The sequence below is a fragment of the Lepidochelys kempii genome, chromosome 4 (assembly GCF_965140285.1).
Source record: "Lepidochelys kempii isolate rLepKem1 chromosome 4, rLepKem1.hap1, whole genome shotgun sequence".
Classification (NCBI taxonomy): domain Eukaryota; kingdom Metazoa; phylum Chordata; order Testudines; family Cheloniidae; genus Lepidochelys; species Lepidochelys kempii.
Genome location: NC_136383.1, coordinates 80,017,116 through 80,044,144, shown reverse-complemented (window position 1 = coordinate 80,044,144; position 27,029 = coordinate 80,017,116). Strand labels below are relative to the sequence as shown.

General features: G+C 43.6%; 1 protein-coding gene across 1 annotated transcript; it reads left to right on the top strand.

The window, feature by feature from the left end:
* The first annotated feature begins 16,939 nt into the window (after positions 1 to 16,939).
* CCDC110 (coiled-coil domain containing 110) lies at positions 16,940 to 26,727 on the top strand. Its single transcript, XM_078852660.1, has 5 exons — positions 16,940 to 16,994; positions 19,614 to 19,666; positions 20,314 to 20,379; positions 23,275 to 23,385; positions 24,423 to 26,727. Exons 1-5 carry the CDS (start codon positions 16,940 to 16,942, stop codon positions 26,610 to 26,612), a joined length of 2,475 nt encoding a protein of 824 aa, XP_078708786.1. The 3' UTR covers positions 26,613 to 26,727.
* The last annotated feature ends 302 nt before the right edge of the window (positions 26,728 to 27,029 follow it).

Below are 27,029 nucleotides of genomic sequence, written 5' to 3'. Positions count from 1 at the left end.
TCCTGAGTGGGAGGTCATAAGACAGTGAAATTACATCTTTCTTTCTCCAGAGGTACATGGTCAGAGAACGACATGTGAAACATGTTTGTGTGTGCCAGAAGTTTGTACTAGCACTTGATACTTGTGAGGTCAGGTCTTACTAGTTGAGAGCTTAATAAAGAGACTGAGCCTCGCTTGAGCTATTTGACATCACAACCTCCTGCATGGATTATCGCACAGAGGTAGCTTAAGGATAACAAGAGCCCCAGGGAGGTACTAATTTGCATTGATTTACAGCCATTCAAACCTGTGCAGTGAATACTCTTTCAGCACACAAGCTTCCACTGTGTGTGGAAATCCTTAGCAGCAGAGAGACTTAGTTCTAGTCCTTCATTTGAGGTCTTCGGTGTCAACAAACACCATGAATTTTTTTTTTAAATCACACCAGCAGTTGAAAAATGTGTACCTGCAATTGTAACAAAATAACTCCAACGATTAAATGGTTACTCACCTTGTAACTGTTCTTCTTCGAAATGTGTTGCTTATATCCATTCCATTAGGTGTGCGCGCATGCTGCATGCACAGTTGTCTAAGTTTTTCCCCTAGCTCAGAGGTGGGCAAACTACGGGCCGTGGGCCACATCCGTCCCGTGGGACTGTCCTGCCCGGCCCCTGAGCTCCCTGCCAGAGAGGCTCGACCCCAGCCCCTCCCCCGCTGTTCCCTCTCCCCCACAGGCATGCCGCCGTGCAGGCAGCACGGCTTGCACCCGTCCACCTCCCAGGCTTTCCAATAAGCCTGTTCTGCCACTCTGAGCATCATGGTAAGGGGGCGGGGGGACAGGAGGTCCCGGGGGGCAGTCAGAGGACAGGGGGTGGTAGGATGGGGTGGAGGTTCGGGGAGGGAGTCGGTCAGGAGACAGGGAGCAGGGGGTGGGGTCCTTGGGGGGGCAGTGAGGGACGGGGCTCCCAGGGGGGTGGGGGTGGTCAGGGGACAAGAAGTCTTGATGGGTCGGGGGTTCCGGGGGGCCTGTCAGGGGGCAGGGGTGTGGATAGGGGTCGGGGCAGTCAAGGGACAGGGAGCAGGGGGGGTTGAATAGGGGGTGGGGTCCTGGGGCGTGGTTAGGGGCGGGCAGGTCCTGGGAGGGGGCAGTCAGGGGACAAGGAGCAGGGGGGTTGAGGATTCTGAGGGGGTCAGTCAGGGGGCGGGAAGTGAGGGGGGGAGAGGCCAGGCTGTTTGGGGAGGCCCTCCATACCATTTCGCAATCCCGATGTGGCCCTCAGGCCAAAAGGTTTGCACACCCCTGCCCTAGCAGCACCTGCCAGGTTGGCTGTGGAGCCCCCTGGAGTGGCGCCTCCATGGCAGTGAATATAGGTCCCTGCTGATCCACCGCCTGTTCAGTTCCTTCTTGCCAGTTACTCTGACAGAGGGGAAGGCGGGAGAGTTTGGAATAGATATGAGCAACATATCTCGAAGAACAGTTATGAGAAGGTGAGTAACCGTTTTTCTTTTTCGAGTGCTTGCTCATATCGAGTCCAATTAGATGACTCCCAAGCCTTATGTAGGCGGTGGGGTTGGAGTTAATGGAATCACTGATTGGAGCGCCTCTCTTCCAAATGCTGCATACTCTCTGGCGTACTGGGTAATCACGTAATGAGACGTGAAAGTGTGAACCGAGGACCACGTCGCCTTGCAGATCTCCTGGATCAGGATCTCTGCCGAGGAGGTCTGCGCTCTTGTGGAACGTGCCATTAGTTCAGGAGCCAGCACTTTTGCCAAATCATAGCATGCCTGGATACAGGACATGATCCATGATGAAATCCTCTGCGATGAGTCTGGGAGGCCTTTCATCCGGTCTTCCACTGCCATGAAAAACTGATTCAATTTACGGAAAGGCTTTCTGCATTCAATGTAAAAGGCTAGCGCTCATTGAACATCTAGGGAGTGGAGCCTTTGTTCTCGACTATCCATGTGAGGCTTAGGGTAAAAGACTGGTAGAAAAATGTACTGGTTGGAGTGGAATTCGGACACAATCTTTGGGAGAAAGGCTGGGTGCAGTCTAAGTTGCATGTTGTCTTTACAGAAAACGGTGTAGGGAGGGTCAGAGGCTAGAGCTTTAAGCTCGAACACTCTCTTGCTGAGGTGATTGTGACTAGGAAGGCCACCTTCCATGACAGGTAGTGCAGCGAACAAGTCACCAAGGGTTCAGATGGGGGCCCATTAGTCTGGAAAGGACCAGGTTGAGATTCCACGCCAGGACTGGTTTCTTAACCTGCGGGTATAGCCTGTCCAGGCCTTTCAGGAAACGACTGACCATTGGGTTAGTGAAGACAGCATGGCTGGCCGCTCCCAGGTGGAAGGAAGAAATGGCTGCCAGATGTACCTTGAGAGATGATACCAAGAGGCCTTGCAGTTTTAAGTGCAGTAGGTAGTCCAGAATAACCAATGAGTAACCGGTATGGGTGCCTATCACAGAGAGCGTGACCCTGAGAACACTAGATTACAACTCTCTTCTGCTTGGCCAGGTAAATCACCCTGGTGGAGGGTTACCTGCTACCAAGTAGGACCTCTTTAACCTGCTCGAAGCACATGAGCTCCATCGGGTTTAGCCATGAAGCAGGCTGGATAACCTAGTGAGAAGGGCTTTAAACTAGGTTCACCGAGGGAAGGAGACCAAAGCCCTGAAGTAAATGGAGAAGTGGGATACCAGGAGGAAGCACGAGCAGGAGAGTGCAAGAGGGGAGGACTCCTGCCTCATACTGAGAAAACAGGACAATCAGCGAGTTATCTTAAATGCCTACACACGAATGCAAGAAGCCTGGGAAACAAGCAGGGAGAACTGGAAGTCCTGGCATAGTCAAGAAATTATGATGTGATTGGAATAACAGACTTAGTGGGATAACTCACATAACTAGAGTACTGTCATGGATGGATAAAAAACTATTCAGGAAGGACAGGCAGGGAAAAAAAGGTGGGGGAGTTGCTTTGTATGTAAGGGAGCAGTATGACTGCTCAGAGCTCCATTATGAAACTGCAGAGAAACCTTAGAGTCTCTGGATTAAGTTAGAAGGGTGAGTAACAAGGGTGATGTCGTAGTGGGAGCCTGCTATAGACCACCAGACCAGGGGGATGACGTGTACAAGGCTTTTTTCAGACAAATAACAGAAGTTACTAGATCACAGGCCCTGGTTCTCATGGGGGACTTCAATCACTTAGATATCTGCTGGGAGAGCAATACAGCAGTGCACAAGCTATCCAGGAAGTTTTTGGAAAGTGTAGGGGACAATGTCCTGGTGCAAGTGCTGGAGGAACCAAGCAGGGGCAGAGCTCTTCTTGACCTGCTGCTCACAAACAGGGAAGAATTAGTAGGGGAAGCAAAAGTGGATGGGAACCTGGGAGGCAGTGACCATGAGATGGTCGAGTTCAGGATCTTGACACAAGGAAGAAAGGAGAGCAGCAGAATACGGACCCTGGACTTCAGAAAAGCAGACTTTGACTCCCTCAGGGAACTGATGGGCAGGATCCCCTGGGAGAATAACATTAGGGGGAAAGGAGTCCAGGAGAGCTGGCTGTATTTTAAAGAATCCTTATTGAGGTTGCAGGGACAAACCATCCCGATGTGTAGAATGAATAGTAAATACGGCAGGCGACCAGCTTGAAATCCTTGCTGATTTTAAACACAAAAAAGAAGCTTACGGGAAGTGGAAGCTTAGACAAATGATCAGGGAGGAGTATAAAAATATTGCTCAGCCATGCAGGAGTGAAATCAGGAAGGCTAAATCACACCTGGAGTTGCAGCTTGCTAGGGATGTTAAGAGTAACAAGAAGGGTTTCTACAGGTATGTTAGCGACAAGAAGGTCAGCGAAAGTGTGGGCCCCTTACTGAATGGGGGAGGCAACCTAGTGATAGAGGATGTGGAAAAAGCTAATGTACTCAATGCTTTTTTTGCCTCTATCTTCATGAACAAGGTCAGCTCCCAGACTACTGCACTGGGAAGCACAATATGGGGAGGAGATGACTGGCCCTGCTTCAGGACTATTTAGAAAAGCTGGACCAGCACAAATCCATGGGGCCAGATGCACTGCATCCGAGGGTGCTAAAGGAGTTAGCGGATGTGATTGCAGAGCCATTGGCCATTATCTTTGAAAACTCATGGCGATCGGGGAGGTCTGGGATGACTGGAAAAAGGCTAATGTAGTGCCCATCTTTAAAAAAGGGAAGGAGGACGATCTGGGGAACTACAGGCCAGTCAGCCTCAACTCAGTCCCTGAAAAAATCATGGAGCAGGTCCTCAAGGAATCAATTTTGAAGCATTTTGAGGAGAGGAAAGTGATCAGGAACAGGCAACATGGATTCACCAAGGGCAAGTCATGCCTGACTAACCTAATTTCCTTCTATGAAGAGATAACTGGCTCTGTGGATGCGGGGGAAAGCAGTGGACGTGTTATTCCTTGACTTTAGCAAAGCTTTTGATATGGTCTCCCACAGTATCCTTGCCAGCAAGTTAAAGAAGTATGGGCTGGACAAATGGATTATAAGGTGGATAGAAAGCTGGCTAGATCATCGGACTCAACGGATAGTGATCAATGGCTCCATGTCTAGTTGGCAGCCAGTATCAAGTGGAGTGCCCCAAGGGTCGGTCCTGGGGCCGGTTTTGTTCAATATCTTCATTAACGATCTGGAGGATGGTGTGAATTGCACCCTCAGCAAGTTTGCAGATGACACTAAACGGAGAGGAGTGGTAGATACGCTGGAGGGTAGGGATAGGATACAGAGGGACCTAGACAAATTAGAGGATTGGGTCAGATGAGGTTCCACAAGGACAAGTGCAGAGTCCTGCACTTAGGACGGAAGAATCCCACGCACTGCTACAGACTAGGGACCGAGTGGCTCGGCAGCAGTTCTGCAGGAAAGGACCTGGGGTTACAGAGGACGAGAAGCTGAATATGAGTCAACAGTGTGCCCTTGTTGCCAAGAAGGCTAAAAGCATTTAGGGCTGTCTAAGTAGGAGCATTGCCAGCAGATAGAGGGAAGTGATTATTCCCCTCTATTCGGCATTGGTGAGGCCTCATCTGGAGTACTATGTCTAGTTTTGGGCCCCACACTACAAGACAGATATGGAAAAATTGGAAAGAGTCCAGCAGAGGGCAACAGAAATGATTATGGGGCTGGAGCACATGAGTTATGAGGAGACGCTGAGGGAACTGGGATTATTTAGTCTACAGAAGAGAAGACTGAGGGGGGATTTGATAGCTGCTTTCAACTAGCTGAAAGGGGGTTCCAAAGAGGATGGATCTAGACTGTTCTCAGTGGTAGCAGATGACAGAACGAGGAGTAATGGTCTCAAGTTGCAGTGGGGGAGGTTTAGGTTGGATGTTAGGAAAAACTTTTTCACTAGAAGGGTGGTGAAGCACTGGAATGGGTTACCTAGGGAAGTGGTGGAATCTCCTTCCTTAGAGGTTTTTAAGGTCAGGATTGACAAAGCCCTGGCTGGGGTGATTTAGTTGGGGATTAGATCCTGCTTTGAGCAGGGGGTTGGACTAGATGGCCTCCTGAGGTCCCTTCCAACCCTGATATTCTATGATTCTATGAAGCTTCCAAGTGGTGAGGTGATGGGAATCGAGGCTGGGGTGATTAAGCTGACCGTGGTCTTAAGTGATCAGGTCCGGGACTAGGGACAACGAGATTGGAGCTTTCACTGACAGCTCCAGGAGCGTGGTATACCAGTGCTGGTGAGGCCAAGCCAGTGCTACCAGTATGACCGCCGCCTTGTCCCTGCAGATTTTTAGCAGAACCTTGTGGATGAGTGAAATCAGTGGGAATGCTAATAACAGGTGGTCCATCCAAGGTAGGAAAAACGGATCAGCGAGAGAGCCCAGGCTGTGCTTCTGGGAGGAACAGAATTGGTAGCATTTTCTGCTGCTCTTTGTGGCAAACAGGACAATTTGAAGGACTCCCCACCTTTGGAAAATGTTGTGCACAACGTCCAGGCAGAATGACCACTCATGATTGTGGAAGGATCTGCTGTCCACCATCTCATTCTGAGAGCCTGGGAGGTAAGATGATTCCAGGTGAATGGAGTGTGCTATGCAGAAGTACCACAGCTTGAGGGCTTCCCGACGTATGGGTTAAGTTAGAAGGGTGAGTAACAAGGGTGATGTCGTAGTGGGAGCCTGCTATAGACCACCAGACCAGGGGGATGACGTGTACCACAGCTTGAGGGCTTCCCGACGTATGGGAGAGGAACCAGCCCCACCCTGTGTATGTAAAACATCGCAGTTGTGTTGTCCATCATGACCCTCATGCACTTCCCTTGCAATTGGGTCCAGAAGGCTTGACATGCCAGCTGGACCGCACTCAACCCCTTGACACCGCTGTGAAGTGAAAGCTCATGCTGTGACCAGAGACCTGGGTCTGGTGTTCTCCCAGGTATGCGCCCCATCCCAACGCTAACGCATCTGTCACCAGGGACAGAGAGGGCTGAGGTTTGTTGAAGGGGACTCCCTAGCATACCTCCTGTGGATTGAGCCATTATTGGAGAGACTAGAGAACAGGTACCAGGAGGGTGACCTCTTTGTCCAGACTGTCGCACTCCAGATGGTAGGCTGACACCAGCCAAGCTTGGAGAGGCCTGAGCCCAGTCGAGTAGACCTTGTGGACGAAGAGGTCCATCTTTCTGGAGTCTTTCAACTTGGGAGTCGGTCCCTGTCGGGCCCTGTTGCAACTCTCTCTCTTTCTTGTTAACTGTCATCACCACCAATGAGCAGGGTTGTGGGTGAGAGAATAGGTACTCATACCCTTTGAAGGGTACAAAATACTTCCTCTCCACCCCCTTGGATGTTGGGGGATGGAGGCAGGGGTTTGCCACAAATTTTTTGTTGTGGCTTGAATAGTTTTTATAAGGGTCAGAAGTATCCTGAATGGCCCTTCCGGGGTTAAAATGTTCACCACTGGGTCCTCCAGTTCCACTACTTCCTCATAGCCCATATAGCAGGCGATCCTGCGCAGCAGGTCCTGATGTGCCCTGCTATCAATAGGGCAGCCCCAAGAAGGAAGATCCCACCACTGCTTCATCCGGTGATGAAGATGATGAAGCCAGAGGCGGCACTGGGCCCTCTTGGCCCTCCAGCTCCCTGAAGTCGTACTGTTTGGTGCCATGACTCTCGGTGCCGACCGCTGTCTCGGTGCCGGGAGCAGGACCATGCTTGTGCCGCAACCTGACCCTGTCTCAGAACCCCAAGGCATGGGACATGGAGGCACACATCCTTCTGAGGCCACAGACTGTGAACCCCGGGGAGGGTGCCTTGGGCTTGGTGGTAGGCCCATGGGGTCAAAAGTGGCCATTGCATCGGTCTTTCCCACTACGCCTGCCACAGGCATCTCGCCAGTACCGACTGTGTCTCAAGTAAAAGGAATTAGAGCGCAATGACCACGGCAGTGCTGATCAGTGTGGTGCTGGAGAGCGGTGCTGCGTGGTTGGTGCTGGGAATCAGTGTTGTTCAGTTGGAGCCAGAGTCAGGGAATGCTGTCTCAAGGCCAGCGTCAGGGAGCACTTCCGTGATGACAGCATTGGGGAGCACACACCTAATTGGAATGGATATGAGCAAGCACTCGAAGAAGAATACTATAATTCATAAAGACTGGAAATAAGAAATCTCTATTTTTCCAGTTTGTACATTTTAAAATACTTTGTGACAGTTGTTTGTGAAGGTATTTACACCCAGCAACAGGGGAATGAAAGCAAAAGAGAACCAGGGTTAATTATAGTACTTGAAATCTAATGTGTAAAAATATAAATTAACAGTAGCATCAAGTTGACGGCACTCCTTTAATGTCTCTCAGCTATTTCCTTGTTCGTTACACAGATCAATTTATTTTTGGTCACATAATAAGTAGCATTGACTGAGACCCTTTCATTTTGACTCTTTCCAAGGATTACCTACTATCCTGATGCTTCTTATTTATTAATTCCCTCAATCACAAATTTTCATTTTTGTCATTAATGGCCTGTCTTGCAGAGGTACTAAACACACCTGTGGCTCCCATGCCATAGCCCATTTTATTGACTAGTGCTTCTGTTCCTGTTTATCACAGTCAAATTAAAATTGAAGTGTGAGATTATGTTAAGTGGTTAATCACTAGGCCAAATTCTGCTATTATACCAGTGTAAATCCAGAGTAACTCCACTGTAATCTAAAACAGCACAACAGAGCAGAATATGGCTTACTTTCCTTGAATTCCCTTCTTCTGTACATAGAAGCATGGAACTTCACATCTTGTGTGCATCCAAATCTGTTTTTCCTTTCCTTCTCCGTCACAAAAAATGTAGTCAAGAAATGGAAAAATTCTAGCTGGCTTCCCACTCTTGAAAGCACCCATTGACTAGAACCTTATAAATTTCATGAGTCCCAGAGCCATTTTTTCCTTTTCTTGCTGGAAGTGAGCAGAAGGCTTTGATTATAATAGAGTTAAGAATGTTCTGTTTGTAAAGTCTTGTGGCTTCAGACCCATGGGAGGCGACTACTGGGGCTTGGGGCTTCAGCAGGAGCAGGACTTAAGCCCCGAGCCCCACCATCTTGCCGCAGGGCAAAAGGCCTGAACCCTGGCAGGCGTGCCCCGCAGGGCTGAAGCCCCCGAGCCTCGGCAGGCATGCCCAGCTCTGAAACTTCTAAAGATTATCGATCATATGCAGCTTGGAGGGTCAGTAAGTTTGGCCACCCTTGTCCACGTGGCCCCTCAAAGCATTCTAATAGATTGGTGAGGCATGATTTTCCTTTACAGCAGCCCTGTTGACTCTTCTCCAACAAATTGTGCTCCTCTAGGTGTTTGATAATTCTTTTCTTTACTATAGTTTCAACCAGTTTGTCTGGTACTGAAGTTGGCTTACCAGCCTGTAATTGCCAGGATTGCCTCTGGAGCCCTTTTTAAAAATTGGCATTACATTAGCTATCCACCAGTCATCTGGTATAGAGGCTGATTTAAGCGATAGGTTACATACCACAGTGAGTAGTTCTGCAATTTCATATTTGAGTTCCTTCAGAACACTTGGATGAGTATCATCTGATCCTAGAGACTTATTACTGTTTAATTTATCAATTTGTTCCAAAACCTTCTCTATTGACACCTCCGTCTAGGAAGCATGTAGCCTTTCCCTTACTTAGCATGATTTATTATGAGATTTTTCCCATTCACACAAGCTTGATGTGGATCTGTGAATCACCTTTTCTATATACCTGCCATCCACGATAGTGCACTTTTCAGAGATATTGCACAAAAGGCCCTGAGACTCAATGTTGTTCTTCCTTGTGCCCCATACCAGGAGCTAATTAGGTGCCAAAACGCAGCCATTAAGCATGTAAGTTCTATAAGCACATGGTACTAAGGCACTGAGGTGGTGAGATTCTAGAATCAGTACCTTGGAAGACATTCATTGTCAGGACAGCAGTCCAGTTCTGGAAAGCCATCTAATGCAGATTCTGCCTTTTGGTAGAATGATATTGGTATTGGTCATTCTCCTACCATTGACAAAAGCGAGGACTGAGTTAGAATCTGCATTAAGATGCTTGTAACAGGGCTAACAACAAGCTCTCAAAACAGTCTACCATCATCATCATCCCACTGTTGTGTATGAAGAATAGAAAATACAGCCTCAGAAGCAGCCAGTTCCAGGCCCATGCCTTCATTTTGGCTGGGGCTCCACTACAGCCTGATAGAAAGTCTTTCCCTACAATGGAATTTCCCAAGACAAGCCATTCTTAGCCTAGATGCTGAAAGGGCTCACAGTGTGCTTCAACCATGCCATCTACTCTTCACATGTGGATACAGATATAAATCAAGGTGTTCAGTGTGTCACAGGGAGAGATTGCCTTTCCTAGAATTTGAAACTATGACAGTCTCCCTTTCTTCACCTGACCTCAGCCAGACAAGATTTATGATTGATCATAGACATCTGCACCCTGGTAGATAGGATACAGGGGACAAAAGCAACAAAAGTAACTCTCTCCTCATTTTATCCATCAAATGACTCTGACCTATTTAAAATTCTTCAACTTAAGTAAACAGAGACTGCCCCTAATTTTTTATTTTTCCATTGTTTACTCACAGAATCCTGACTTACTTAGCCATTAATTTGCCAGGCAAGTCAGAGTAACAAACAGACATTTCTAAACCTTTTATATACTCTGGGTCTAGGACTACTCATAGGTCCTCTATGCCTAACATATTATTATCTTTATTGTTCTGATGATGTAATAAACCTGTCTAGGTTGCACCTGTCCAAAGGTTCACAGAATATTCATACTCATCCTTTTACAATAATCAGAATGTGACAGCTGCCCATGTAGCTGATTCTAATATTATGTCTGTGATGTTAAAGGACAAGACAAATTTAATGAGCTGTTTGTGGTTAAATCAGCTTCCCCCTTCAAAAGATCACGAGGTTATACACATTCAAGACAGTTTGAGAGACAAGATGGGTGAGGTAATACCTTTTATTGGACCATCTTCTGTTGGTGAGACAAGCTTTTGAGTTCACACAGAGCTCTTCTTCACGTCTGGGAAACTTCAGAGTGTCACAGCTAAATACAATGTGGAACACATTGTTTAGCATAAGTAGATAACATATATTTCAAGGGACCAGTCAAGGCCCATTAAGTCCTCTCCAATCATAGGGAGGAAAGGAAGGGGGAAGCAGCTTGGGTCATGTTAACAGGCCACTTCACCTTCAATGGTCCCTTGAAATATGTGTTAACAACTTATGCTAAACAATCTGTTCCACCTTGTATTTAGCTGTGACACTCTGAGTACCTTTCCCAGACCTGAAGAAGAGCGCTGTGTAAGCTTGAAAGTTTCCCTTTCTCACCAACTGAAGTTGGTCCAATAAAAGATATTACCTCACCCACCTTGTCTTTCTAAATATCCTGGGACCAACATGGCTACAACAACACTGCATATGTCAAGACAGTTTGGCACCTGATATTGCAAGCTTTGAGAATCATGCTATTTGTTATCATTTGTCTTTATTGTAAAAAATTAGGCAATTAGTGAACTCTGGGGATGACCCTCTCTATGTCCAGGCTTTCTATAAGAAAAGCCCAATTACTCCCAAACATGTGTGGAAAATAGCCAATAGTTCTTTTGAATATGTTGTGTACTCTTTAGTTATATAGAGAATTTGTTTCTGTTCAGCTTCCAAGCTGTAAGTTATACCATGAGGTAAACTTTTAGGGATGACCTCAGTGAGTTTACCTTGCAGTAAAACTGAAGTGCCTGGTCGTCACTGTATTTTTAATTCAAGGTAAAAAATGCAGCTTCTTTAGCAGAGAAGACAAGCCCTAAATTTTTGCCAGATGTTGAAAATTGAATTTTTGCCTTGAACCATCTATTGTGATCATGTTGTGACTCGGACAAATGGAGATGCCTAAATGATAACATTTTCAGACCCTTTAAGACCTCTCAAGGCAGATTTAGGAATCAGTAAGACAAATAGGTGCAATATGCTCACCTCAATGATATAAAAGGCCATATTTCTAATCTCCTAATCCTTTCATTCCTAATCTTATCAATCTTCTTATATGAGTAATCAAATTGAGGAGCTGGTGGTGAATGAGGGATCTCTCATAGGTCTTCCAATACAAAAGCTTTAACCCGCATTTTGAGATAACGTCTCTCACATCTTAAAATGTTTACTCTGTAGAACAAAGACTGATTTCTCCTTCAAATATGGTAAAATATTACATGGGGTCATTGAGTGGTTAGTAATCATTTGCAAAGGTATTTCAGTTCGTTTTTTCTGGGTCAACAAGCCATCTCAAATAGTGTATGCACCCATATAAAAAGAAGGATCCAATAGGGATAGTTACATGACTTTCTTCGAGGCCAAGAAGTTCATTCAAAATACTGTATTCCATTGTCCCCAAAAACCAGGACCCTTTCATCCCATACAGATATACTATTTTATGAAGTTTCAAAGGATTCCACATGCTCACTGCTAAACAGCTTTTGCAGCTGGTGGAGGCCAAGAAGTTGACTGGCATTTTAGATCTAAAACATGCTTATTTTCTGATCCCTATGAGGAGGGGGGCTCACTGCCAGTTTCTGAGACAAGGAAATGTTCAAGTACAAGATATTCCTCTCTGATCTGAAAAGTTCACCTACTGTATTTACAAAACATGTGGCAGTGCTGGCAAAATTATTGAAAAGAAGTCTGAAAATTATTATTATTGCTGCTGCTGCTTCCAGGAGGTGTCAACTAGTGTAAAAGCAACTCTGCATCTTAAAATAATGGATAGAAAGCTCTTTGCCCATTCTCCTGATCATCTGAATTTCTGATTATCCGATCTGGCCCTGGTCCCAATTAGATCAGATAAATGGGGTTCCACTGTATTTGCTTTATTTCCGCTTATATACACATCAGCAGAGGACAATCTCTCTGCCAGGATGTTCATGCTTCCTGCTTTCATGTTAACTTTGGGATTCACTTGTACTATATCATTAGGAAGCTGTTGTATTACTCAATCTTTTATTTTGAATTACAAGGTTGACCTTGTTAGAGCTTTGGAAGTTTATTTAACCTGAACACAAGGGTTTAGAATATCTAACAGGCCTTTTTGTCTTTCCAGGAATCCAATAAGGTGCTACTACTTATGTTCATATCTACACTGATGGATTGGGAACCTCATAAAATACTCTAGGCCAGACTATTTGCTGTTGTAAACAGGCAATGGAACTACATCAGTTCACATCAGCTAAGAATCTGGCCCTCTATTCCCTTTTCAGATCATTCTACCAGAAGCATAATCACCTCTTGGATGGACTAGATTGGAGAGATGTTTCTTAAATTTATGAAGAGGTTTCTTCCAGGTAACTGCTCTACTTCACAGTGGGTCTTTAATATTCTTATTTATAGCGTCTGTCTTGGGTGATCTAAAACTGGTAGTATACTAAGGGATTTATTCTCCTATTGACTGATACACTTGTGATTTAGATGCAGACTCCCACTAACATTAGGGAGCATGTATGTGTAAACCTCTATTTACATCAGTGGGAAAACTCACTGTTTTTTGTGTCACCATCTTCGCTGATGATAAAACTTAAATGTTCTGGGGAATGTCCATTATTCAAACACATTCATATAAGAACCATGGAGCAACTAAGCCTGCACATTATTCTTTACATTATTAAGATAGTGAATTCCACCACTGTCATCAGCCTAAGCAATTTGGTTTCTTTCCTGTTATGTCATATTGCTTGACAGCATAGGCTCCCCTCCTCCTTCCCAGATATTTCATATTATAAAATGGTCTTTTAAAAAGGTTGGTAGTCTCCTTGAATTGACAGGAAGGCTGGGTATTTTAATTAAAATTTTCCCTTGAAATAAGGTCTATCACAAAATTGAAATACTTTATCTACTGCTGCCACTTAAGGGTGAATTTAAATGCCTTATTTTAAAAAATCCCTAACACTGTAGTATGATACAACTGAAATTTCTCAGACAAATTCTTCCTTCAGTTATACCCAGCATAATCTCACTAAAGTAAAAGGGCCTTATTCTGAGCTCCCTTACACTGGTGTAAATTTCCACTGAAGACAATAGAATGCCATTGGTTTTATTTGGGATGAGATTCAAATAAGGCCTGAAGTGGAGAACATGACTCTAAATATCAAATAAATATATATTTTTTAATTGAAAAATCAATTCTCTCTCTACTTAGTTGCCAAAATCTGATTTAAGGATTCTGTTTCCTCTGCATTAATGTTAAAGACGTCCTCAGCTGCTGAATGGAAATACTGAATGCTGAAATCTGGTCTTGGTAGGTGAAAAGCTTTTCTTTTCTCCAATAAGAATTATACAGGAAGCTACTGTGATATATTTAGTATTCCTTTATGCCCTGGATCTCAATCATAGGCCAAAACTTTAGAAAAAATTATGAGGCCAAGAAAATGACAAACATTTATTTCTGGCTTCATAGTAGGTATCTAAGTATAGGATTTACATTTTATTGTTGTTGTGTAATACTGCTGGACTACCTCCAGTCCCTAGACTCTTCAGCTGTCCATTGACAGGTGTATGAAGGGCTCACTAATCGTGTACTTCTGCATAAACACTAGAGCTATTTGGAGAGTCTGAGAAACTTAAATATTATGGCTATTCAGTTCTTCTGCATTGAGAGTCATGATCCAAATGTGATCTGGAGATAGTATCCCTGTAGAACAGAGAGCTCTTTTTGTCTTTGTGACAGCCTATGACAGCCTGCAGACCTTCCCTCAGTAATGACCTCCAACTTTCCCAGATTTTTTTGTATTTATCTAATTTTGTTCATATATAATCATCCAATGCCATGAACACATGTGCAAACTTTGTAAATGAAAATTATATAACAAAAAATCGGGCCACAGTATAAAGACTGAAAACCTCTCTAATACAGTATCTCCAAAATTGAAAACCCTTTTTCAGGCTATGGCCTATGCATTAAGACCATTTTCCTTCCCCCAGGAAAAGTCAGGGAAATGACTTCACACAATTTGAAATCAGGACCCTCAAGATGAATTTTATCTACAGATAACAGACTCTACCACACACACTTCTGGCTTATGTATAGTAGTGGGCATAAAAAACTTTAGTGTCTCAAGTAAACTGTGAGATATTAAATATCTGTGTAATGTAAACTGTGAGGTAAACTGTGATATTAAATATAGAAGTTTAACATTTGATGTATGGGCTAAAGTACGGGTGGCCAACCTGCGGCTCTGGAGCCACATCCGGCTCTTCAGAAGTTAATATGCGGCTCCTTGTATAGGCACCGACTCTGGTAAGTTGGTGCCTGTAGCTCCAGCCCCGATGTACTGGGGGTTGCTCACTGCTCAACCCCTGGCTCTGCCACAGGCCCTGCCCCCACTCCACCCCTTCCCACCCCCTCCCCTGAGCCTGCTATGCCCTCGCTCCTCCCCCTCTCCCCCAGAGCCTCCTGCACACCGCAAAACAGCTGATTGGGAGGTGCGCGGAGGGAGGGGGAGGCGCTGATTGGCAGGGCTGCCGGTGGGTGGGAGGCACTGGGAGCGGGGGGCAGCTGATGTGGGGCTGCTGACATATTATTGTGGCTCTTTGGCAATGTACATTGGTAAATTCTGGCTTCTTCTCAGGCTCAGGTTGGCCACCCCTGGGCTAAAGTGTAAGATTTAGAATACGTCCACTATGGTAGGATTGCCTCATGGTAGAATATTGACTTGATCAACCATTTGCTGTTGTTTTTTCAACAAAAGTGTCCTATCTATATATCAAAAGTCTGACAGATGTCTTATAAACAAGTAAAAAGAATATCTCTGCCCCAAAGAATTTACCATCTAAGAACCTAATCCTGAAATCTTTATTCACGAGAAATTTAATCATGAGTAGCCTCTTAGTTCAATAGGACTACTACTTACATGAATAAAGGTTATTCATGTGAATAAGGATTATTGATCAGACTTTAAGTAGACAACATGTAGATAAAGGTTAGTCACTAGGAAATAACAAAAGCAATTGAATGAACAGGGTTTGGTATATATGTTGTCAGTTTTATTGATTTTTTGTTAGGGGAGATGAAGGATGGTCCAGTGTTTATGGTGCTAACCTAGGACTTGGGAGACCTGGGTTTAAGTCCCTGCTCCACCACATATTTCCCAAGTGACATTGGGAAAGTAACTTAGGGTATGTCTACACTGCAGCAGGGAGCAAGCCTTCCAACCCAGGCAAACAGACTCATGCTACTGGGGCTAAAAACAACAATGCCAACATTGTGCCTCTGGCAGAGCCTCAGACTAGTAACCTGAACTCAGACCCATGGTAGGCTTGACTGGCCCATACACACTGCCATTTTTAGTGCACTAGTTCAAGCCCAGCTAGTGTTACTCTGTCTACCTGTACTGCAAAACCCACTCCCAGCTGCAGTATAGACATACCGTTAGGCCCTGATCCTCAATGGCAGTTGGGCACCTGGATGCCATTGAGCATCCAGGCCTTAGCCTGCGTATGTGCCTCAGCTCCCCATTTGTAAGATGGGGACAACAACACTTCCCTACCTCACAGGGGTACTGTAAAGATAAATACATTAAAGATTGGGAGGCACATAGATATTACGGTAATGGGAGCCATATAATAACCTTAAATAGGCAGAGAGATAAGAAATTAATCTGAACTTTGATTCACTTTCCTAAGTTATTTCTTTAAATAAAATATGATTAAGTTCTTTCAACAAAAAAACCCCAACATGCATTACTAAAAATCAGTCTCAGTACTGACCACTGCTAAAGCAAGCCTGTCTGCCCACCTGCAGTAACAGTCCAGCGATGAGGGGACTTCCATCAAATCCTCTGGGCCGCGAGGGCCCTCATGGCGGAGGGTAAAAGGACCGGGAAGCAGGCAGCTGCAGCCTACCAGCAGGTCTGCCTCTTCCGTGACTCCTTACTCACCTACGGGGTAGGTCATGGTTTGTTGCGCGACCCGACAAGGGCCACGAGCAACCCTGCCAGCAAGGATCCCCCCCTCCAGCCCTCCTCATGGCACCCATTATCATCGCAACATAATAGTTGCAGTAACAGTCCAGTGAAGTAGGAGCAGTGTAGATAACGAAACTGACAAGGAATTACATTTGTTTTAAATTTCCCAGGGCTTATTATCAACAACAGGGTGTGAAAAATTATGTATGAAGAGTAAAACAACAGCATGCTTTCCAATGCCTGGCCTGGGCAGAGGAAGAGACTTACTGGGGCAACGGGGTGTGTAGAGAAAGAAACATCTTCACTTGCCCTATTGTGCTACAGTATTGCCAACCCTAATTGTTTGTGAGTCAAGTCCCAGCAAATCATGAAACTATGGACAAAAAGCATGAGATTTACAAAATAATAGCTCTTGGGTTCTTTTCATTTTCCCTCCCGGCTGAGGCTGGAGCCTTTTAGGTTCCCAGTCAAGCTTTTCTCTGTGCCATGGGAGCTGGCAGCTTGCTGGCTTTTAAGGAAAGCTGTGACCTGATTGCAGCAGGTAGGGCTCTCAGAAAAGCCCCCACTGTGGAGTGAGCTGGTAGTAGTGGGGTCGTGCTAAGTGGGTGAGGTTTGGGTGTGCGGGGGAGGGGGAATTGCCAGGGGCTGGAGAGGGGGCACAGTTCGCAGGGCAGGGGATGTGCTTTGCACCAAAGGGGCTCAGTGCAATGCAGTTGGACTGTTCTCTGTGCATTCCCAGACTGCCCATCCCCACACCGTGTAGCCTCCTGCACCAGCCCCCACTGTGCAGAGCACCATACAGTTACCTTCCTCCGCTCCACAAACGGCCACTAACACAGCACAGACTCGGCTCCTCCCATGCCCCCCCTGTGCCGGACGCAGCCAGCGAGCTCCCTCCCTTCGGCCTGCGACTAACCGAAAGCTCCAAGGGCGTTTGCGCCACCAGGGGGCGCGAGGCTCCTAGCAGAAAGAGGGGCGCGTGGCGGGGGGGTCTCGTGGCCTCCAGGGGGCGCGCGTGCCTCGGGAGCAGGGAGCAACGGCTGCCTGTCTTGCACCGCCTCCGCTTCCATGAGAACCGTTACCTGGCAACGCGAACTGAGGCGGAACACGTTGGGCAGTCCGGATCAGTGAGAGGCAAAGCGAGTGCGGGCGGGCGCAGGACAAGATGAGACAAGACGGTGAACACAGTGAGTCACACGCGCAGGCCGGGTTGGGGGACTGCTCGGGCGGGCGTAGTTACAGAGTTTGATGATTCCGTTTGCGTTGCAGGGAAGGACTGCGGGGACAGCAGTGGCGGGAGCAGGGGGCAGGGGTCGGACCCCCTGCCGCTCTCCGTCTCCAGGGCCCTGGCCAGCTGCGAGGAGGCAGGACCGGGTAAGAGTCTCCCTCTGCCCAAAATGCAGGGTCCCCATTGGCATCTGCCCCTGGGGGGCACCATGATGTGCAGTGATGTCATTGCATCCTTGCAGTCTGATGGGGTATGATGTCACTGCATCCTCGCAGTGTGATTGGTGTGATGTCACTGCATGCTCACAGTGTGATTGGTGTGATGTCACTGCATCCTCGCTATGTGATGTGGTGTGATGTCATTGCATCCTCACTGTGTGGTGACATCTCATCACCCTGCTTTAGCACCACAAATATATTCATGACTCCTTGAATGTCCACAGCCAGCTTGAGGCAAATGGGGATCAATCCCTGAACCTGGGGACATGTGGCAGCCTCACCCCAGGTACTAAGGCAGAGGCTGCTCTGAATGAAATGTAATGAACAGCCCCGGGTGCCAGCAAAGCCAGGCCAGTGGCGAAAGGCCAGAAGCAGCTACCGCAGCAGAGGATGTGCAGAGGAATCACGTTATGGGGATGTAGTGATGGAGCACTGGGTCTTTCTGCCAAAATGGGCAGGAATGAAACAATTAATAGTGTTGCCATTTAAATTGTCATCACTGGTCTTCAGAGTTAACACACCAGTGAGATGAATAGGAGCAGTTCACACCTCTCCCTGCTAGCGTCCCAAGCTGCCTGCATACCCAGGAAGGCTTTGCTGCATATGGGGCACAGTCAGAAAGTTTTCTTCACAACCTAGAATTATTTTTTGTAACAAAAGCTTAAATTCCTCACAAATTGATAGGGGCCCTCTGCTGAAGGACTGGAGGAACTCATGGTCTTTAGATGCAAATGAAAAGCAAGTGATAAGTTAGCTGCCAAGTTCTCAGGAGCATGTTTTGAAGTGATATTCCTCATGAACTAGAGCAATGGTTTTCAACCTTTATTTGCTGACCCCTAAAAATTTTTGAATGGAGGTACAGATGTCTGCAGACCCCCAGGGCTCCATGTACCAGAGGTTGAAAACCACTGGACTAGAATGAAACAGGCAAGGGCCCTAAAGGCACACTCCCCAGATTAAAATGATGGGTTTGGCCCCGCTTCATTCTTCTGCTGCCTAGTGCTCTCACTTGGCCACATGCAACAGGATGAAGGGTCCACCAGGAGTAAGCTAACACCAATATTGCCAACCCCAAATGTTCAAAAATCATGAGTCAGGCTCACCAAAAATCATGAGTTTATGTAAAAATAATAGATTTGGTGTTCTTTTTATTTGCCTTCTGCTTTTTGAACCTTTAGAATGCACTCGTGTCATATTTTGAAGCTTTCTCCACAGCCACAAAGGCTAGAAACTTACTTTTTCTTTAGGAATAAAGGCTGAAATCATCACATATCCACTTGACTCCAGGAGCCAGGGTTTTAAGGAAAACAATAATTATCATGAGACTTAAGATAAAATCATGAGAGTTGGCAACACTAACAAACATGCTTGTTAGCTTTTCCAAGAGAAAGTTAAGTTAGCATGGTGTGGTCTGGAGAGGATGTCTCACCATTTGAATGGCGTGGGTTTGGAAGGGGGAATCATCCTCTGCCCATCCAAAGGCTGGGAATCTTTTTCTTGTGGAAACAGTCAAGCCATCATTAAATCATCAGCTGGTACCAGGCTAGGGAAGGAACAAGATTTCCCCCCTCCTCTCCAGTTTGAGCACCAGTGCAGAGCTGATCTCTCTCTCTCTCTCTCTCTCTCTTTCATTGCTCTCTTACTAGACATTTAAGATTTCTGCCTGTGAATTATAGATATTATAACTGTAGGGTTTGATGCTTTTATTTTTCAGATAATTATACATCAGGAACAGAAAGTCAAATCCAACCGCAATCAGCACTAAAAGTATGCTAAATTAATCCAAATTATTAGCACAAAACATTTTTGAAGCTTAATAACTAAACTAATTGTTTCAGTACATCCATAACTGTATATAGTGCTAAAGTTTCCAGCAGGAAGACCGATTTGCTGATGTAGTCTGAGGCAATGTAGTTTACCACTAAATATCTTTTCAACTGCAGTTTCTTTTAAATATAAACAAGTGTTGTACCTTTTTTAACCTGATTTATTTGACTATGTCCATACAATGTCTCTTACCTCCTTCTTCCCCTTCTTCCACTAGTTGGGAACATGCTTCCTAAGCAAACTGTGAAAATTAGGAACCTTTTTGCCCAATTTATACTCATTCCTCTAGCTCATGTATTCATTGTGTATGTGAATGCTTGTGATCCAGTTCAGATACATTCACACAGGAATTCTTTTTCCAAATGAATCTGAATAGGAAAAGTGTTGGAAACTCCCAATTCATTTCAGATAAGGCACTAAATAGCCATTGGACAGTAAAAACTTTCTCTAGCTAGTCTGTGAGGGTGGGTCCAAACTGGCAATCTAGAACTGAAAGGGAAAATGCAAGTATAATAAAGAGAATTGTTCTAACTCACCTCAATCTGTACAAACCTCTCAGCTTTCTATTATTCATTTTACAAATTTAGATCCTTCAACAACAGCTGAAATCATTTCAGGCACTTCGGCAACAGACTCTGCTGAATGTTAACATGGTAAGAGCAGAAGTTAAGTATTCCTAAAATAAAAGGAAAAACCCAACAATCTCCTATACTAACTTTTTAGGTACTGACCTGGGTATCTTAACAAAAATCCCAAACCAAACAACTTTATTTTGCACAAAACTTGATAAAACAGACCAATAGCTCTGTTAATACTGTAGTCTGTGTTAAAAATCAAAGACTATGCTGATTCTCTGAAAATGAATTTCCTAATTCTTATAAAATTAATAAACATGACCACTTAAGCTGTTGGTATTGCCAATAGCTGAAACATATTTTATCCTTAGAAACAGGATCCTGTTTTTATTATACACAATTTAAAAGAACATTACAGTTACTTAGCTTATTAAAGCTATATTTAGCTTACTGTGCATGTTAAATATGTGTTTTATCTGCTACTCAACATACAGTAAAATAATTCATAAGGTAGTTTATTCTATACATTCTATCTAGATTCTTACACTGCACCATCACAGTGCCAAGGAGGACCTCAAAACAGGCAGTGTTGCAGGGGAAAAGGAGCTGAATTAGAAAAAGAGAGGGGGCCAAAGTCTCTCACAGTGGTTTAAATCTGAAATAACTCCACTGACTTCAAAGGAGTTATTCCTGATCAGTCTAAGGGAGAGCAGAATTTGGCCCCTACTTTTAAAACACCACTTCCCCAAAAATGCTAGACTACCATTTCAGGAACAGTGTTCTGCACTTTTTCAACTCACTTTCTAGTGTAAAAAAATAAGGTCATGATGCTGCAAAGAACTGAGCATATACTTAACTTTATACACTGTCGTGGATAGTGAAACTATTAATCCCTGCCATCCATTTGCATATGCCTAGGGAAAAGATGAGCTTAGCAATCTAGTCTTGTTTTCATGTGGAGAGAGTAATCCTTTATCAATTGTGTATCTTCCAAAAATGAAATATTTCTACATAGGCGGAAAGATGATAAGTAACAGTCAACATGGATTGTCAAGAACAAATCATGTCAGACCAACCTAATATCCTTCTTTGACAGGGAAACAAGCCTTGTAGGTGGGAGGAAGCAGTAGATGTGATAGATTTTGCCTTTAGTAAGGCTTTTGACGCTGTCTCACATGACATTCTCATAAACAAACTAGCGAAATACTGCCCAGATAAACCAATTATAAGGTGGGTGCGTTGTGCACAACTGTTTGAAAAAGTTTACTCAGAGAGTAGTTATCAATGTTTTGCAATCAAATTGGAAGGGCATATTGCGTGGGGTCCCACAGGGATCTGTCCTGGTTCTGGTTCTGTTCAATATCTTCATAAATCATTTGGATAATGGCATAGAGAATACATTTATAAAGTTTGTGGATGATACAAAGCTGGGAAGAGTTGCAAGGATCTCAGAGGACAGGATTAGAATTCAAAATGATCTTAACATAATGGAGAAATGGTCTGAAATAAATAGGATGAAATTCAAGACAAATGCAAAGTACTACACTTAGGAAGCACTAATCAATTGTACAAATACAAAAAGGGGAAATGACTGCCTAGGAAGGCATACTGCAGAAAAGGATTTGGGGGTTATAGTGGATCATGAACTAAATATGAGTCAACAAAGTAATACTGTTGTTTACTTTTTTGCATCGATCTGGGATGTATCAGAAGGAATGTTGTAAGTAAGAAACAAGAAGTAATTCTTCCACTCTACTCAGCACTAATAAGGCCTCAACTGGAGTGTTAGTTACCTAAGAAATTACCTAAGAAATTAAATTAAATTTGCAATCTGAATTCTATAAACTAAACGGTATTTGAATCAAGCAGTGTCACCCTGACAGATGGTATCATTCCTTAATACACAGCCTGGGACAACCCTTCCTAGTTCAAAGTCTTTGTCCTTCAGATGTGTTTCCAGTGTTGAGTTGTGGTGGAAGTGGGGCCAAGTCATGATGTCACATCCCCTCCTTTATAGTTTCTTCCAGCCTGCTGGAGCTATTACATCGGTCAAGCAGTCTCCATTGTATACATTCTCTCTCTGAGAAGTCTTCTGTGATGATTGTTGGGAGTGTCGATTCCCTTTAATCGGACATCAGCGTATCTGGCTACTTCATTATTGTACCTGAAAGGCTGGTCGTCGGTGTTCCCAACCTCACAACATATTTCAGTAACACACATGCAGCAAAACTTCATAACTTCACATACAATGATAGCACATACAATCCAACAGGATATTAATATTCAACAGATCAAGACTTTTAAAATGATACCTCACAAGACATACTTTCTACAAAACATATCATAATTATATGACAGTGGTGAATATGGGGATTCCAGTGCTGCTTTGAAGTACAGAGCGTCACAGCCAGTAAATAGTCTGGGGGCGGAGGCCCTGGGGTGATTTTGGTCAGATCCTGCTGGGCACTTACCCCACAGTGGCGGCTCCTGCAGCTCTTGTGCTGTGGGCCTGCTTGGGCTTGGCTCTCCACTCCAGGGCTGCAGCACCATTCCAGTTTGGCCCCGCCCCTCTGACTGCACCAAATTTGTGTGAGTGGAGCTGTGACCTGGCTTATGGGGTTGCAGTGCCACTCATTCAAATTTGGCCTACCTGGATTCCCGTCGTCATGATAGCTGGGCACTGGGACCACAGAGGTTGCAGTGCCTGGACCAGGGAGGCGAGCCCAGCCAGCCACATGGGACAGTAGCCTCAGGAGCTGCCACACAACCCTTTGAAACATTCTGGCAACCCGGTCCTGACCCCCAGGTTGAGAAACCCTGGTTTAGATAATATTTAGTCCTGCCTCCATGCAGGGCATTGGGCAAGATGACCTGTCGATGTCCCTTCCAGTTGTTCATTTCTGTGATTATATGATTCTATGCTTTTCTGTAGATGTCGTTGAAAGATTAACAGTCTCCATACATCTGTTTCAGGTTCAATCTGAAATCAGTGAGATACTGAATAAAAATATAATTGACATAAAAACTCAACAACGCAGCCAAGACAATCTTCCAATGACCAGCACACCTCTCGAGATGGCTGTGGTATGTTACTTAATCCATACGTGCAGCTGAGTTGTACAATATAATATTTTGTTGGATTGCTGTTCCTGAGAACTGTATGTTTTCTGTAAAACATTATCAAAGCAAAGGGAAATTCTGGGCACAAAACATGCCCATGGTAATTTCCTTCCTAACATAAATAATGGTCTTATTTATAGTATAAGTTCACCATAATTCTATCTTAAGAGAACACTAATTGAAGTCTAGAAAAACAGTCATGTTGGGGGACATAATAACAACAAAGTTGTCCCCTAACATGGTTAAAGCACTGTTCCTTTTCTACTGTAAATAAGATTTCAACCAGGGCCTCCAAACTATGCTAAAGCTTTGGATTGTATTAAGGGAACAGCTCCTATTGAATATAATGAGGGTTTTGTATGTGTGTCTGAGGGCAGAGTTTGTCTCACTCCTGTGAAGTGCTAAGTAAACAACATATTTTTAAACACAGATTTAGCACCAAGTCCTGCTTGCCTTACTTGAGTAGACCTATTGAATCCAGTGGGACTAGTTGTGTAAGATTTGGCCATTAGCTTGTCTTTCCCCTGCTGCAAATGTTCCTAGAGGACTCAACATGCTGAGTCAGCTCTTTGGGCCTGATCCAGAGTGCAGTGAAGTCAGTAAAAAGACTTATTGACTCCCTGTGCCTTGGAACTGGCCTTTTCTAAAATAGTGTTCCTCTCTATAGCTGATAGGATGCTTTGCTTTCTGGAAAAACGGTTAAGTGCTATATGCAACATTAGTAGGCTTTCGAGAGAAAACAGAAGACTGACAAATGAAATAGGGTCTATTATACAATTTCTTAAGTTTGTTGGAGTATTGTGATCTCTCCTTTCCAATTCTCTTGGAAAGATTAACAGTCTCAATATGTCTTTCCTTATGTTAGACAGAAAGATTGTGCTGGCAGATAAAATCTCTACCAGTTTTGCATGATACTTAGACTTTACAACAAATTTGTCTTGTGCCTCCAGTATTGTGAAAAATTACAGCCATTATAGCATGATTGTTATTGGTTTTTGTAGCCTACAGGGAGTCCAGAAACACCATTGTCTAAGAAGAAATTTCATCTTGATAAGAAACTCTGTACCACTCAATCTGTGGAAGCAAATTCTAATATTATCTTTGGAAATGTGGTCAGTGATGTAAATATTTCACATCAGATTTCATTAAAAGCTGTAGAAACTGGAAAGATTGAAAACTCAGTAGAACCAATTAAAAACAAAACTATGATTGCTCTAAAAAATGATTGTAAATTGAAAGATTATGCCAAATATGAATGTTTTCTACCTTGTACTAATTTGGAGGCTGAAAGTATGGTGTCTCCTAATGAGCAAGTAATTTTGGATGAAGCTCTTATGCCTCTTTTCAAATATAGTGATGAACTTCATTTAACAGACAACTTTAGCTATTCTATCAAGCCATTGAAACAAGAACTTCAAAAGTCTCATGAACAGGAACTAGCACATGCATTTGGACATCAAAATATTTCCTGTAGTAAAAGTAATGTTTTTGATGATATGTCAGAACAAGACCAAGAAAAATCTGCTCTTTTTTTATCTAGAGAGAAATTACATATGGACTTAAAATCAAGGGAAATTTCAGAATCTGAGGAATCGGCAGACTGTTTGCATGTTGCTCTGGTTTCCCTTAAAAGAAATAATCTGAGTCTTGGTCAAGAATTTAATAAAGACTCTGAATGTGACAGCTCACAGAATTCTTCTCATATAACTCCATGCAGTACACAAACAGAAACTGAAACCAAGAACAAAAACAAAGAATTGCATAGCACTGACAGTGCTGTTGGCACATTCCAGTTAAATGTCATTTCTAAAACCGTAAAAGATAAATTACTAATGTTCGATCACATAGAGAAACTACAGAAAGAAAAAGAAAAGCAGCTGCACATCATAAACCAAAGGTTACTAAAGCTTGGAAATCAGAACGTCTATGAAATCAGAGCTGATGAGTACACCGCAAAAATGGAAGAGTTACAAAATTCCCTGAAAGATTCTAAACACTTGCAAAAGAAAGTGATGGAACTTGAGAATGAAAATGTAACTCTCAAGTCAAAAATGAAACCTCTTACTGTTATCATAAGGTCTCTAAGAGAGATAAATTCACAGTATGAGAAGCAAATTAAGGATTTAGTTGAAGAAAAGAAAAGCATGCAAGTCAGATTAGTTAAATCAGAAGGAGACAGCAAAGAATGTATTAAAGAAGTGAAAAAATTGTTAAAGAAATGCAAAGAACTTCAAGACCAAAAGAAAACTCTTGAGGGAGAGAGGAGTCAACTCTGTACTGAAAACCAATGTATGATGCAAGCATTAGATAACTTCAAAATTAATAACCAGAAAGCACAAGAAAATATGATTGCTGTTACCAGTGAAAAAGATAAGCTCTTTGCAGAACTAGAATCTTTGCAAAAGGAATGTTCAGTGTTGCAAGAAGCAAATCAGAAACTAGAGATAAAAACATCCCAGCTTGCAAAAGAAAAGAACTCACTTGAAAAAGAACTTGAAAAAAATCAGATTGAAATACAGCAACTGAAAGAAAAAGAAAATGTAACAAAATCTGAACAGGAGAGTCTTCTTCACATAATGCAATCACTTAAAGACAAAAAGCTTGATCTTGAAATGACATTGCAAGAATGTGCTAATGCTAGACAAACGATACAGAAGGCTCTTGAGAAGGTCCAGTCTGATAAAGCTTACACAGAGGAGAAACTCTTGACCGAACTTCAAAATACAAAAGCAGAAAGGGATATTTTGAAGACTAACTTGTTGAATATGAACAGAGAATGGGAGAATTTATCTACAGTGGTGGCAAATATCACAGAGGTCAATCAGGTTCTTAAAAAAGAACTGCAGGAATGTAAACAAGATACTTCCAAATATGAAACTAACATCAGAAGATTGAATGAAGACCGTTTACTAATGGAAAACCATCTGCGGACAATAGAAAATGAAAGGGATGTATTGCAGTTTGAATTTCGCCATCTCCATAAGGATTATGTTAATCTAAGGAACCAAGTTACTGTTCTGGTTAATGAGCAGAGTAAACACAGTTACATTTCAGGCAAGGAAAAATATCACTCCGTGTATTCCACTGAAATTTGTGAAGAAATTTCTGATTACAGGTATACAGCTTTAGAATGCAATCCACAAGGTATGTGCTGTACTTTGCAACATCTTACTGCACAAGTGTTGTTTTAATATTAATTTACCCAGTTTGAGCACCAACTAACTTTTTTGGTAAATTACTTACCAAAACCATTACCAGGCTGTATATTGGTTTGAATACCCTTCTTAGGAAAACTCTAGGTGTTTTGTTTTTTTTAAGCCTGAGGCAGTTTAAGTCTTGGTTGCTTATTAAAATTTCCGAAAAAAGAGATTCTACATAGTACAGACACAATTTTTATTATAATAAAACAAAATCTCAAAGAGAGTCTGATCCAAAGCCTATTGAAGGTATAGGAGTTTTTCCATTTACTTTAATGAGCTCTGGATTGAACCTTGAGAGTGATATGTTGTACTTGGGTTTTTTTAATTGTCCTGAAGTATCTCTTCAAAGGAATTACTCCCACTATTTTAAAGAGAAAACTGTATTTCTTTTCCAGGCAATTCCAGTTA